Raw genomic sequence first — 14,250 nt, forward strand, 5'->3', positions numbered from 1 at the left:
CGCACCGAGATAAGGTATACTCTAATCGGGACGTAACGCCGGATTTCACAGAGCGATAAGGTGTCTCTATACTTATACATACGTGTGCACATATCGATAAGCTCGAGGTGTGTGCGAGCGTGTCTCTGTGGCCGAGTTAACGCGCGCGATGAGTCAATTTTATCCTTTTGTATTTCCTAACGGTGCGATGCGGCGGCTTGCGTAACGCATGTGTGTCTCTGTGCGACGCGACAAGTGGAGCGCGGGTAAACATTTCTCGCGTTTGCTTAGCGCTTCGCCCGAGAGATTATACTCGATGATATACAAGGTTCGGTGAATAGGAAGTGTTGATTCGAGGCTTATCGATTTTTACTTTTTCGGGGCCGGAGGTGCGGGTTTTTCGGGGAAGTGTGAATTATTGATTTATATCGACGCCAAGCTCTATGTGATTGAGGGCTGATAATTACCTCGGTGGCCATTGGAAGCCCGAGTATGTAGGCGCAAGCGCAGCTGAAGAAGGTGATAGTAGTTTCCCAGAGCTTCATCATCTTAGTGTTTATGGCCATTATACCAGTTATGACGCAATGCCAGATTGCCAACTGCAAAACGAGGGGTGTACAATTTTATTCGTATCCATTTTTTAAATTTCAGCAGCTAGATTCTGACATAAAGTAAAACAAACCTGTTGCGCGATGCCAAACAGAATGAGGATGAAGTAGAACAGCACAGCCCAGAAGGGCGAGACCTGCTCGGTGCCGAGAACAGCCAGGGTAGCAGGTACGAGTTCGGTCGAGAGTCTGAGCACCTGGTATCCCGACTCGTAGGTAAGCTCAGCGCCGGGCCGAGATACTCTTTGACCCACGATGAAAGACGCGTGTGCCATGAAACGTTCCGGTGTACTACTGTAGCCCGAGGGCGACGGCTGGTTTATCGGTCGCAGGAACATGTAGCTCGATATCCTCTCTGCGAAAGGAAGAAAAATATTACTCTCGAATGATTCGACGTTTTCGCTGTGCATGTAGGTACGGGTAAACGCTTTACGTAAATGCGAGGCCAATCAAAATTGGACAAACCTCGCGAGCAATAGCGAGTGCGAAACTCAAGGACTCGTTCGAGCGAGTCATTATACCCGTGACTTTTTTCTCTCTCTATCCCAATGTATACTCACCGAACGAGCTGGTCGTGTAGATGTAACCGTGATACTTGAGAATCTGCACGCAGGTATTGGCGAGAAACGCGGCTAGCAGCAGAACCACGAATGTCAGCACGACCACGAGACTCGTGTCCCTCTGCAGCAGATGCTTGTGCTTGTTGTGCGCTGCAATCTGGAAAATCGAGGTGGAGTTTTGCGATTATTTTCTTCTGGTGAAACTTTTTATTAAGGCTTGTTGGATTTTTGCTAAAATCTGACATAGTTTTTAATTTATAAATATGCGTAGCTCTAGGATAGTTTTATTTTATTAGAGCTGGGAAACCCCTAAGCGCAGACGCTACACCGAGTTCGTCGCCGAATTCGGCAGCGCATCTGCTCTTTTATAACGATAAGCTTCTCGGAGACGCGGTCTGTTTGTTGCCTACGAAAAATACGTGCGACAAACGCGGCAATTAGGGATTAAGAAGGAGCGCGCACTTCGCTGAGTGCGCGCTCTTTATGATACCCAGGTGAGCGGCGGGGGCTATTAAGAAGGGTCCGTCCGCTCACGCTTCGACCGCGTCGTCGCGTATCCGGATATCGGCAGCGTCCCTCCTGCGATCAGCCGTAGGACCGCGTCACCGAGGTATTGTAATACCCTCAGCGGAGGATAGCAGTTAGTTCTAACCGAATCGAGCAAGCGAGCGAACGCTTCACTGACATCTGAATACGCTGTCATACTCGTATTAATTTCCTGTTCTTTTTTTGTATTAATAAATATATTCACCGTGAGAAGCTATACCCTGCTTGATTTTTATTTTCAACAAGACTTTTTGATTCTATAAAGTTATTGGTTTTTACGTCTGTATTAATCATCGATTTGTTTTCAATGAAATAAAAGTTCTCTTATCAATCGTAGACGATAAGCACTAAAAATAAACAAAGCTCTATAGTCACGAAGACAACAATATTTTCATACGTCCAAGGTGTGGCGCGATACGCCTTTATCATCAGAGAATTACTCCGATAAGTTCCTCGAGCAAAAATTACCTGCATAGCAGCGGCGCCGAGTAATCCCCAGGTGAGAAAGACCTCGGACGAAGCGGCGACCCAGGATCTCCCGTTGATGAAAAACTCGGCCCAGACCGTGCCCGGGAACAGTTGGTGCAACGAACCCGGCGGCGTCAGACCCAACAGCTTCGTGCACAGCACCAAGGTGCCGAATATCGGTACCAGTGTGAACACGTACACCACCTTACCGTAGGAGCGCAGACCTGTTTGCCGTAAAATCGAAAATGACGTTAGTTTTCACGGAGCTTAAAGAAAATTCTTTAATTACAGCGTATAAAATTGCCGACCTTTGCTGAGCGAGACGAAGACGATCATCCAGACGACGGCGAGATTGAAGGCGACCTGGAACTTGAGCGTGACGACGCCGGGATCGGGTTCGTTGAGGTGGTGCCTCTGCAGCACCGCACCATTAAAGTAGTCCGGCACCGTTTCGGACAGTTTGTAGCTCGAGTTGTTGTTGCCAGGGCCGTTCGGCCCACTACCAGCAGCGCCCGGACTGTTCGTCGGCCTTATGTCCTCCCGGTACAGGGCGAACGGCTCGGCCCACCTGTACCTGTCCTGCTTCGTGATGAAGGAGTCCCTGCGGATTCGAAAAGTTCGTTGAGTCGATCGAATCTTCGTGAGCCGAATGGCTGAGTCTGTATAGTGTATACCTGAAGTAGACGAACATCCAGGAGACACCGACGATACTGTAAATTCCGATGAAAGCCTGGGCGGCGAGCAAGGCGATACCGACGCCCTGGAAGAGCGGCGATATCTTCCACATGTCGACGGCCCCCGCTGCCAGCCTCTGACCGAGACATACCTGCAGCGTCAGTAAAGGAATGCCTATGACTAAGGAGAGGATCAGGAACTGTACGATAAAATTCGCTGCAATCAGACAAACGACATTTTATTAAATTTAATCAATTTCAAAGAGAAGTATGTGCAACAAAGATGAAGAAAATAAAGAGACGAGACTCACCTCCAAACTGAATGCTGAGTATGGCGAATCGACTAATATTAAATAGCCCGAGGGTGCAGCCGAGACACGCGAGGGCGGGACTAAGTGCGTGCGGCCACCTTCCCAACGGGTTGTTCTCGTCCTCGTCCTCGTCTTCTCCCCTCTCGTCGTCCCTCTCGGCATCACGTTGCCTGTTGTCGCAGACCCTGAAATCAACGTTCTCTCGTCACTTACACTATTTACCGATCGATACTACAGGTGGATGACCATTTCTAAGGTGTGTCGACAAATATTTTCACGACGCGGATTTCGCAGTGTGACAACAACGCTATCAATTATAGAACGTCACTGACGTCGAGAATGATGATAAAAAAAAATTCCGAAGGAAACTCGGAAAGACGTGCGCAGCGGGCGATTAGAGCCACGTGTACGCGTGAAAATGAGGAAAACAGGTATGCACAATAAGAAACGCGACAATAACAACACACACGCGATGAGGATACGGGCACAGAGGAATTCGAGACTAGGAAGATGATGGATTATGTACATAATCGGTTAATAATGTTGCAGGTATAGGTATGAGATCTGGTAGCGTGACGAGGATGATGGTAATTACGATGCAGACGACGCATTCTTCTGCGATGATTGCGAAACAATTTTTTTTTATAAAAAACAAAAATTCGAAATATCTATCGTAGCGAAAATATTCCTTCCGCAGCTCACGGTCACGGCCGACTCTGCAAGCTCGTTCACGTCGGCTGTAATCTTGTTCCCGTTTTCCGGCCGGAATTTCAATGAAACGAGAGAACATCATCAGCCGCGGCAGTGGCTTCTTATATTCATACACACTTACACACACAAGAAAAACTCTCCGCGCGACGCTGCACTTTCAGGCTAACTCTGTGTCCAAGATGAACGCGCTCTGATAAGTGCGAATAAGGTCTTGTTTGCCGAGGAATTGTATGATTCTTTTTTTTTTTAAGAGGGAACGCTTCCTTTTTTCCTCGTAAGAGATGCAGGAAGTGTATTATAATAATACACTCACTTACGAGGTTACGAGGAAGCGATGTGTGTGTGTACGATACCGTCGGTTGCTGCAATTATACGAGTTATCAATTGTATTTGATCCCAAAACGATAAGAAATCGCATAATAAAAGAGAAGTGGACTCGCGCAACGCGGTCAGCCGAAATTTCGCTCGACCTTTTTTCGCGGGAACGTACTGCGCAAAACAAACAATTGCGACGCGTGTATGAATAATTCACTGAGCAGCGACGACTATACGATGCGAAATTGCAATCTCGTGTACAGTTCGCAAGGTCCAGTTAAAATGTCAAGTTCGAAAAACTTCAGTCGCATATACCTAGACGCATGAGTGGATATCACGTGGAGCGAAGAAAGTGAAAAAAAGGATATAGACTTCAAGCTCTATACGTATAAGAGAATCGACTGGTCACGCTAATCGAATTTCATCGGCACCGGAAATTGCGTTTAATCGCGCGACGACGCTCGGAAAAATGCGATTTCGCTCTCTGTGGCCTTTGATTCGCCGCCTTTTTATTATCCCTTTTTTTAATTGAACGCCGGAGCTCTGCGCTACTGTACTTGCGGAAGTTTTATTATGCCGCAGATGTGATAAATCGAGTTGGTTGCGAGTGGAGACTCAGCTTTTTTATTTTTGTCAACTTTTGTCTCCATGTCGAGATGCGCGCGCGGAGGTCGTAGTTTTTAATGTAATCTCAAGATGGAAGTGTGACGCACGTGCGATTTTTTTAGTTTTTAGTGAACTTGTGTGTATGTTACTTAAAAAAAAAATTATGTTTAGTTTCGATGATGCAAACGAAACGACTGAAAAACTGGAATATAATGCACGAGTGGTAGCATAATATCCAAGACAATTTTTACGACAATGTTACATCCTCCTGAGCTTCTGTATAGAATGACAAAGCGCTAGACTGTTGCATAAAGCGGAGACGCTAAATTACAGTGATTTCATTGATTCAAATGAGACGATAAAAACATCCACGCGCGGAAGAAGAAATAATTCTTTTATTATCATTCTCACACACACACACACACACACACACACACAGCTGTCTGCGGTATTATAGTATATACACATGTGACGACGATCTGCACGTAACGATTTTCCTTTGGCGAACGGTATAAAAGCTTAGAGACCCCGTCCTTGAACTTGAATAATAAATTATCCTCCGCGTAGTCTTTTTCCTGTATTGTCAAGCTCGCGAATGGTGAGCACGTATTTGATACACCGAAGCACATTGTTCGATGAATCCATTTTTAAAAGAATTACAAATCTCGGCTGTTTTTGGTACGCGCCTGACCACTTTCGATCATATCTACTTGTAATTGTAAAAAGTGAATCCATCAGCCATACTCGCTCCTTATTCACAGGCGGATCGATTGCACCAAACTGGCCCAACGTGTCCAGTGCATATAACACGCGAAGCTACATCCATAACACTAACGCGTTCGGGTCCTTAATGGCGCATGAATGAGTGGCTATGGCAGTCTCACGACTGAGCAGATCCGCCTCCGGTCTTGCATTATTGCATACAGTGTGTGTGTGTGTCTACCTGGCTAGAACCAATTCGGATCGTGGGAAAGTCGCGCGAGAGGAGAGAAAGAGACCGATATTGTGTAGGAGAGAGAGAGAGAGAGAGAGAGAGAGAGAGAGAGAGAGAGAGAGAGAGAGAGAGAGAGAGACAACGAGGCGACAGTGCAGAGTAATCGCTTGCAGAGCTGAGCCTCGTGAAAGTGCCGTGCGCGCGATTGTTGTTGACTGTGAGGTTAACGGTTGGCCTTTTTTTCGCCGGAGGAATTTTATTGTACCGAGAGCGTGTTTTTCTTATTCGCAACTTTGCCGCTGAATTTGTCGTCGGATCGGTTAATTTTAATGTGTTCGGATTTTTTATTAACGGGGACTGAACAATTTTGAGTTACGCGGTGTGCATAGTTAAATTTTCGCAACTGCGCCGAGAGCTTGTTTAACCATTTCGCGAATTTGCGCAATGCGCGTGAAATATTCGTCGGAGCTATTTGCAAAACTGGTCTTCCGTTAAATTATAAATAAATGAAAAACTTCAGATGCGCTTGTTAGCGCGCGCGGGTGTTTTGAATATTCGAATCGAGAAGCGGCAATAGAAATTATTCAAATTTATTCTCCGTAATGTCCTGGCATTCCGATGAGCGATAAAAAGAAAGATTAACTCGGCTGAACAATACGCCGTGAACATCTCCGGCTGTTATTCGTATATACTATCTGCGGACAGCTGTCCGCTCAATCAGGCTGATTAGCGTGTATCGATTGAATTTTGCGCGTTAATTTCATGAGTTGCGCATATGACACGCGGAATAAAAGCAAAATTTAAATTATTCGCTTTAAAACGTATCGATTATACTAGAGCCCATAAAGCAGAGGCACAAGCTCCGAGACGTTTCTTTAAATATTCCATCCACAGAAGCTATCCGGCAGCAAACTCGGAGGCAATTAAACCCAACGAATCCGAGAGATACACACAGTCGAGATCTTAATATATACATCTGTACACTCCTCGAGGTCGTGCGCGCGCAGGTATACCTTATAGTTACAGCCGAACGAGCCGCGTTGGTCTAACGAATTTACGAAGACAAGTGCCGTCTTGCGTACAACCTTCGCCTTAATGAAGTTGCCCGGCGGCTGATATTAAAAAGCGATAGAGCGCTAGATGCTCACTTCCGCTTTATCGCCACTTCCTCCGAATTTATGGGCCTCGCGACGAGTTTATAAAGAGAACTTTCAACTCTGGGATGTATTTTAGTGTGGAACTCTGCGTTTTATTTATGATTCGGAAGCTTGTTTACGTTGTTTTTTATAACAGGCATGACGATTGAATTTTTTTTCATTTAAACGAGGGTATGGCAAAAACTGGATTATTTTGAATCTGAAGATATTATAGCGAACGCATTTTGTTATGTGATAGGAGATTTGTAGTACAATGTAATTAGTAGCTGCGTGTACTTGTGAGATTTATGAAACGCAGAGGAAGTTGCAGATAGCGAGTAATTTATCTTTTACATAAATTTTCATTACGAGGGCTCGACGATTGTTTATACTTTTTAACTGCTTAAAATATACGCTTTATTGTACACGGAGCAGTCATTAAACTTATGATTTGTCGCATAACCAAATTCAAAAACTAGTCTCGCTCTCGAACGAAAAAAAAACCGAACTCACGTCCCAAAAGCAGAAAGTCCCGGTACAACGCATCGGAAAAAAAGAACCAACAAAAACGAGCCGCACTCGCATTTTTCCTCGTTCGATCGCAGCGGAAACAAACAGAGGAAATCGCTCGCGTTTCCAGATCGCGACTGCATATATACCCCGGCGCACAACGCAAACTTCCGGGATCGCTTCCGCGAGTGAGCCGCCCACGCGATTATTATTGCGCAACGGAGCGATTTTCTGGGTTAATCGCGAGAGCCAGGCTGTGCGTAAGGCAGGTGGTATTGTGCAGGGATTTTTGGATTCGATGCTTTGTGCAGCAGCAGAGTTTGTTGATGTAGGTTATTGTTGATCAAACTTGATGGATGAAGCTTTAAGGAGATCGTATGGTTTACGAGGATGAGTAACGGTTTTATTTTCGGCGAGATGGAGTTCACCAATTGTTTCTTGGAGAAAGACTGTCTGGATTTGGAAATAGAGTAATTCAATACCTTCGTCGCGATTTGACTTACGCGTCGGGAAAGGGTTACCTCGAAGTATACGCTGAACGTGGCAACTCACCTGTAACAGAAAGAAAAAGAAAAAATTAGTGAGGATTAAACTGTAGCATACATAAATTTAAAAGCATTTCAAATAAAGTTTCAACTCGTATTCCCAATACAGTGTAAGCCTGCAGTAGGCTTACAAAAATAAAAAACCCCAAGCAAGATATTCCAATTTATTTCCGTTCATCGCGCAATCCCATGTGCACCAATCTCGCGCAGCAGCCAAGTCGATAATCCGTTAAACCCGGACTCGCTAAAACATTGCCGTACAGACGCGGTATCAATTAACGCAAACCCGTTGATCATCATCATATAACATATATCTATAGGTACGTACGTACGTACGAGTGCGCGCGTAATCGACTGGCGCATATCCACCTACTTTGTAGGAGAGCCGATTGCGCTGCCGCGCAGCTGATGACCTTGATCCGCATTTCCAGAACAGGCCGCACAGCATCCGATATCGGTGTAATTAACGATACGTGAGCGATTTGATCGATTCGTGGAGTGTGTTTTGAAATAATTTGATTCAAATTTTTGACGTACGGGTGAACGTGCGGCACTTTGAAATTTTTTTGAATTGCGTCGCGATAGAGATTATGCGTAATGAGAGGAATCAACCTTGAGGGGCTTATCAACGCGTGTGTATCTTTATCTTTTTGCATTTTCAATATACACCGAGGCGCTCTCGGTATTTTTCTTTACGTAAAGCGACGTTTTTGCATAGCGCGCGATTCACGTAACAATAACGTATGTACGTGATGAATTATTTACCGCTAATGGCTTTTTTCTCGCTGCGCCGGCTCATTGTTTGCTGTTAATCGAGACTCGTTTCAATCGTTGCGACGGTTTTCTCGGTATGCTTTTTTGATGAATCTATAAATGATGGTTATTCAGAGGATTTAATCCCGAAAAAGTGAGAAGCAACTTTGACACACCTGCTCTTCGAACAACATAGTTGATCGTTATCGATCGATGACAAAAAAATCACGAAATATCAACGGATGTGTGTACATAAAAGAATAATCACGTGGGCTCGGCCGAAAGTGAAAACCCACGATCGTTTCGATACATATCCTCGATCAACGCAAGCCGCAGTTATATGCCAAGTTGTTTTTTTTTTTCTTAACCATTTCGTGCTATCACAATGCAACTGATAAATGTCAGATTTTTCTCTTTAACAAATTCCCTCAGAGACGAACAACGCGATGAAAAACAGAGCGAATAAGAAAGCCAAAGCAGAGAAGAGTCAAGAACAGCTGCGTTCGGAATGGCTATAATAGAGCCGGAAGGAGCTCATAGCTCGTTCCCAGCTGAGCGTGACACCGGCTTTACAAAGGAGATTCGCTTATCGTGCACCGAAACTTTTCATTTCCTTCCTTCGCGCTGTTACATAGGGTCACGGAGAAATTCTTACGCAATTGTCTTGCTTTTTCTCCAGCTTTTACTCGAGAGGTGAGCTGAATTATCGGAATACGTTGAGTGTACCGTGTACGAAAACTCTTGGGAATAAAATACGTAGGAATTGGCTCGGTATTTTGTAGAGCGAGAGTATGGCAGAAATATGCAGTGTTTCTTCGAGCGAGAGAAGCCTGTATCCTTGCGGGAAAGCTTATTTTAACAGGACACGTTTTATGCTGTTGTGCATTTCGAAAGTCAAGGCTGACTGGGAATTTCCCTGCGTGTATACTTATATAGGAGGTTTCTCGTGTATTTTGTGAAACGAGAAATTATAAAGTAGGGTGAATTAATCAGTTGATCGTCAAATTTACCTAATGCGCTGTCTCCTCTGGCTGCAGTAGAAGTACTGCCGACATATCGCCGGATCGTGATTCATCATCACAGCCGCATTTTCCCGCAACAGGAGCAACAGCTTTGTTGTCGTCGACCACGACGATTCTCATCACCTTCGACTCGCGCATCTGTCACCCACAACCTTTCGATTTCGCCTCGTCGCCGTTGTCGCACTGATTCGATCGAGAGGATACATATATGTACGAGAGAGAAACGCACCCACGAACGCACTTGTTTTAAATAATTTATTTTTCTTCTTCGATTTCGGAGGATGTGCCACACTTTACTCGGTAGATACTGCTTCGTCGGTCGTTGGTATCTGAGAGGGAAATTTCGACGATTATGCGGTATTTTTACTTTTGTTTGCTCCCGTGATTCCGCTCTGATAAGTTTGATTCGTGTGTGACTAAGTACGTGTGTTTATTTTTACGATTAAAAATTTCAATACAACGCGATCATGCTCCAATTACACTCAGTCGTATATAAAAGCAATCATTCGAGATCAATAAAACATCGCTTCCATTCACGCGTGCAACTAATGATGCACTGCAATACGTTCACAATATCGTATCAGGTGCTAAAAATGCTTGATTTTACATAATAGACGCCGCGCGTGGGCAACGCCGTGGATCTATAATTAAAACTGACATATATCTGCCAATTCGAATAATTAAATGCATCGAATCAAGTCAATTAATACGTGTATAATCTGCACGTGATTATGGTGCTAAGGCATATTAACGGAGCGAATGAGACAGCTGCCTTGGAGTTATTTTAAGGATTTCGCAGAACTATGCTTCGACAGATGCACAATTATCAGGTTTACGATTCTTTTTACAGCGGATCGATATAATGTCTTCAGTTACACCTATACGCGTTTGCGTGATTATTGTATTTCGCTCGAGATTTTTAATCTATTCACATACGTCATTTAAATTTTCGATTGATTCGCACAAAGAAAACTCTAAAAATACACGTTGCTCCACAACATGTCCCACGAGAGCGAGAATTATAGCGCAGAACCTATTCCACAAGGTTGAAAACAGTAAGACCAATGCACATAGTCCCCCACACGATCTCCATCCGTCTCCTTCAACGCCTCCGGACGATCTTATTACCCAATAAGTCCTCACGAATTCAAACGTCCCTGCAACTCACGTTATACAATTTGAATCGACCGCGAAAATCCAAGAAAATTATATACACGTCTACACCGACACGTGCGTATGGAGCAAAGCGCGAATGTTAAAATTTTTTTTCTTCTCGCTCCGCTGATTTACGCGGCAGTCTCGAAGCTTTACGATTGTTTAATCGCGCGCTGGAAACGTGGTCTCGCTTAATTGATCGATGGAACGATTTTGCCGTTGTCTCGGCGCGTGAGGACTTTGCTATCGTACGAGGAAGTTGATGAAATAGAGGAAAACACTGATGGCGATTAATAATAATTTTTTTTTCTTTTTTCAATATCAAGTGCACTCGGTGACGTGACGGAAGATAAGTTTGCTTATCCGAGCGAATAATCGCACGATATGTAGAGACGTAGGTAAATAAACAACAATAACTACTATAAATCCGATTTCGAGCGACGACGATAATAATAGACTCGCGAGAGAGCGTAAAATGACGAAGCAAAGCAAACAACTCGAAATTAACTCTCGGCTCTGCAAAAGTGCGTTGACGCTCTCAGTTTCGCGCTGTACCGTTGCACCTGCGTTACACACGCGTTACATATCGAGAGAGAGAGAGAGAGAGAGAGAGAGAGAGAGAGAGAGAGAGAGAGAGAGAGAGAGAGAGAGCGAGAGAGAGGGTCACGCGCGGATGCGTCACGTGCGATCGCATAATTTTTTCCGTCCGCGTTTTTTAACCCACGAGGTCGAGCGGCGCTTTTTTTAGCGAAAAAGACTACGAAGTTATACGACGGCGTGTTATTGTCATAAAGCTCCATTTTTTTCGGCAGAGGACGAGGCTTTCGTTGAATACAGCCTTGGCGCCGTTGATGAATATGCGGATTTTCGGATTTGAATTATACGTTTGATCGATGAATTTTAATGATTAACCTTGTTATCTCACACACACTTATCATTGCTTCGAAATCTCACTTCGTCACCAAACCGAGGCTATATTTATTCTCCACAGTACCAAGAATAATTTAAAACTCTACTCGGGTTTTCACCGGCAAAACTGGGTGTCGGCTAGTCCACCGACAATCGATCGATTCCTCCGTCGTTTTTTTTCGCGCGCCGCGTATAAGTCTCGCGGCGGAATCGATCGCGTGCCGCTTAATTTTTTATGAATAACGCGCGGAAAGTTAGATAACTTATATTTACAGCGGGCGGTATTGTACATACACCTCTCGCTTCATCGTTGTGTATACTGCAATATACGGAACTGCTCGCGGCTGTGCGGCGAATTTTAATCGCGCGCCGGAAAAATACACGCGATATATTGCGGCGGAATGAAATATTTAGCGCGAGACAGCTTTTTAACGAGATCGTTTGTGTATAGGAATCGAACGGTTTTCAATATTTTTTCAGCGGCTTTGACACTTGTTTTATCGTTTATTTACGCGAATAATAACGTTGCCCACGAGCGTCTGTCGAAAATAAACACAGTGTTCTTCAACCACTCCTATCGTGCGATTTTCCACTGCAGCACACGCGAACCTCTGATATAAAAAAATTGCACATATTTAAAAAAAAATATTCCTCAAAAGCGTTATATATACCGCACGAAACAAATTCGAGCGTACAAAGATAACGCGCTCGCGCGTTCATTGATATCAGTTGTTTGCACGAATTTCTGCACACTAAAAATTTGGGGAACCTACACTATACACAACTCCGCACAAAATTTCTGCACTCGCCGAAATATTCCAGAGCCAAATCACGGAGCAAATAACAAAATACCAGAGAAGAAGAAGAAGAAAAAAAAATCGCGGAGCGAACCGTATGAAAAGTGGGTCCGGCACGCCGGTCCGAGACGAACTGACACACCAGTGCGCGGAACTGACGATCGCAACTAGCGCGCGCGGACCTTGAGGATCGCCCGGCAGCGTCACACTGAGGAGAGTCTAGAGCCGACGGGCAACTCTATACACACGCGAGCGTATAACAGTACACGCTGCTCACGTGACCCGAGCAGAGGCTCTCGTTGGTGTGCGGGTATGCATGTTTATCCACACAGCTGCGGAAAAGTCCGAGCTTTGGATTTTGCGAGTGACTTTTGAGTAATTTTTTTTTGGTGGTGGTCGCCCGGGAAGTACAGATATGGAAAGTGATTGGTTACAGAATTGGATGCGTCTCTCTTCGTGAAACGATATAAACAATGGTGTGGTTAAGATATGGAAAGTATTTTTTAACAAAGAGAGCAGCTGTCTTAACGCCAGGTGAAACGAGTATAAATAGTGAGAAAACAATCGCGAGTGTATTTAATATTGTGACTGATAAGAGACAGACAAAAGAGCTTCCCAGTGTTTCTTGAATATACATGGATACAATGTGTGTCGACACACAATAGATTAATGACTCTCGAACTATTAATGATTCATCGATATTTCGATGCAGCGTGTATACAGTACCGTCACTTTTAACGGAACCTGCTGTATGGATTATCGTTTAATAAGAGAGAGATACACACGCTTCGTCTATCTATTTTGCAACAGAAGATTTCTCTTCTTTGTTAATCACTCCGACACTACATAAGCATTTTCATTATGCATTACTGATTCTTACGCTGTGCATTTTTATACGACGATTTTTCAGTATAGCAAAAAACCGCGGCAGCACTCGATCATCTCAGCCAAAACTTCTAGAACATATCTCTCTCTCCACACGTATACGCATGATTTCCGCGCTACACCCGTTACATTAACAGTTCAGGCACCTCCGAGTCATCATCGGCCAACCGCACGACCATCGAAATATCGCACGTATACGCACCAGAGCCATTCGTCGTCACCTTGATAATACGAGTCTGAAAAAAGTGCGGAGGCACGACTGCATCCAAGAGATTCACGAATCTGGAATTCGGCGGACGAAAGGTCGTCGCCGAAATTACACAAACCGACGCTGCGGACTCGAAGTCAATGTTTTCGCGCGGCTTTGTGTTATCGAAGTGCGCCGGAGAAACCTGTTTGTTTTTCGTTCTCCATTGGAGGGAATCGACGTCACGTCACGTTGGTCTTGCATATTTATCGGGGATTTTTTGTTTTGTTTCTGGATCGAGGAAGTTTCGAGTATGTATTTTGCTCTGCGATTTTTTATTTATGCATTGGTAGTTTGGAAAAAAGAGTGGACGCGAAAAATTGCTGTAAAAGCGTGCGAGCGTTTTTCGCACGATGCAATAGACAATAAAATTATGTAAGATCAAGATTTTAAAAATGATCTAACGCGGGTTATATAAATCTCGATTTTTACTCGCGAAATGCGGAGAACTAAATCATGGTTTTGACAATTTCCGATGTACAGAGGCATATGCCCCGGAGGCGGCCGTAAAATATCGCATATAGTCTCTAGTGGGAGGACGTAAACGCAATATACCCTTATGGTTGTGTGACGTGAAAC

The 14,250-nt window shown here is 44.4% G+C and overlaps 1 protein-coding gene across 3 annotated transcripts in view; it reads right to left on the reverse strand.

Annotated features, from left to right (window-relative positions):
* LOC100123368 overlaps positions 1–14,250 on the reverse strand; it is a 55,021-nt gene that overhangs the window by 4,966 nt on the left and 35,805 nt on the right. For all 3 annotated transcript variants that reach the window (XM_016984262.3, XM_031926656.2, XM_016984263.3), the window contains exons 5-11: positions 3,147–3,331; positions 2,836–3,052; positions 2,470–2,762; positions 2,162–2,385; positions 1,148–1,304; positions 662–942; positions 447–578 (exon numbers count right to left, since the gene is read on the reverse strand). In XM_016984262.3, coding sequence (XP_016839751.3) covers positions 447–578; positions 662–942; positions 1,148–1,304; positions 2,162–2,385; positions 2,470–2,762; positions 2,836–3,052; positions 3,147–3,331 — 1,489 coding nt within the window. The remainder of the gene's footprint in view (positions 1–446; positions 579–661; positions 943–1,147; positions 1,305–2,161; positions 2,386–2,469; positions 2,763–2,835; positions 3,053–3,146; positions 3,332–14,250) is intronic.

This window comes from Nasonia vitripennis, chromosome 3 (assembly GCF_009193385.2).
Source record: "Nasonia vitripennis strain AsymCx chromosome 3, Nvit_psr_1.1, whole genome shotgun sequence".
Lineage (NCBI taxonomy): Eukaryota > Metazoa > Arthropoda > Insecta > Hymenoptera > Pteromalidae > Nasonia > Nasonia vitripennis.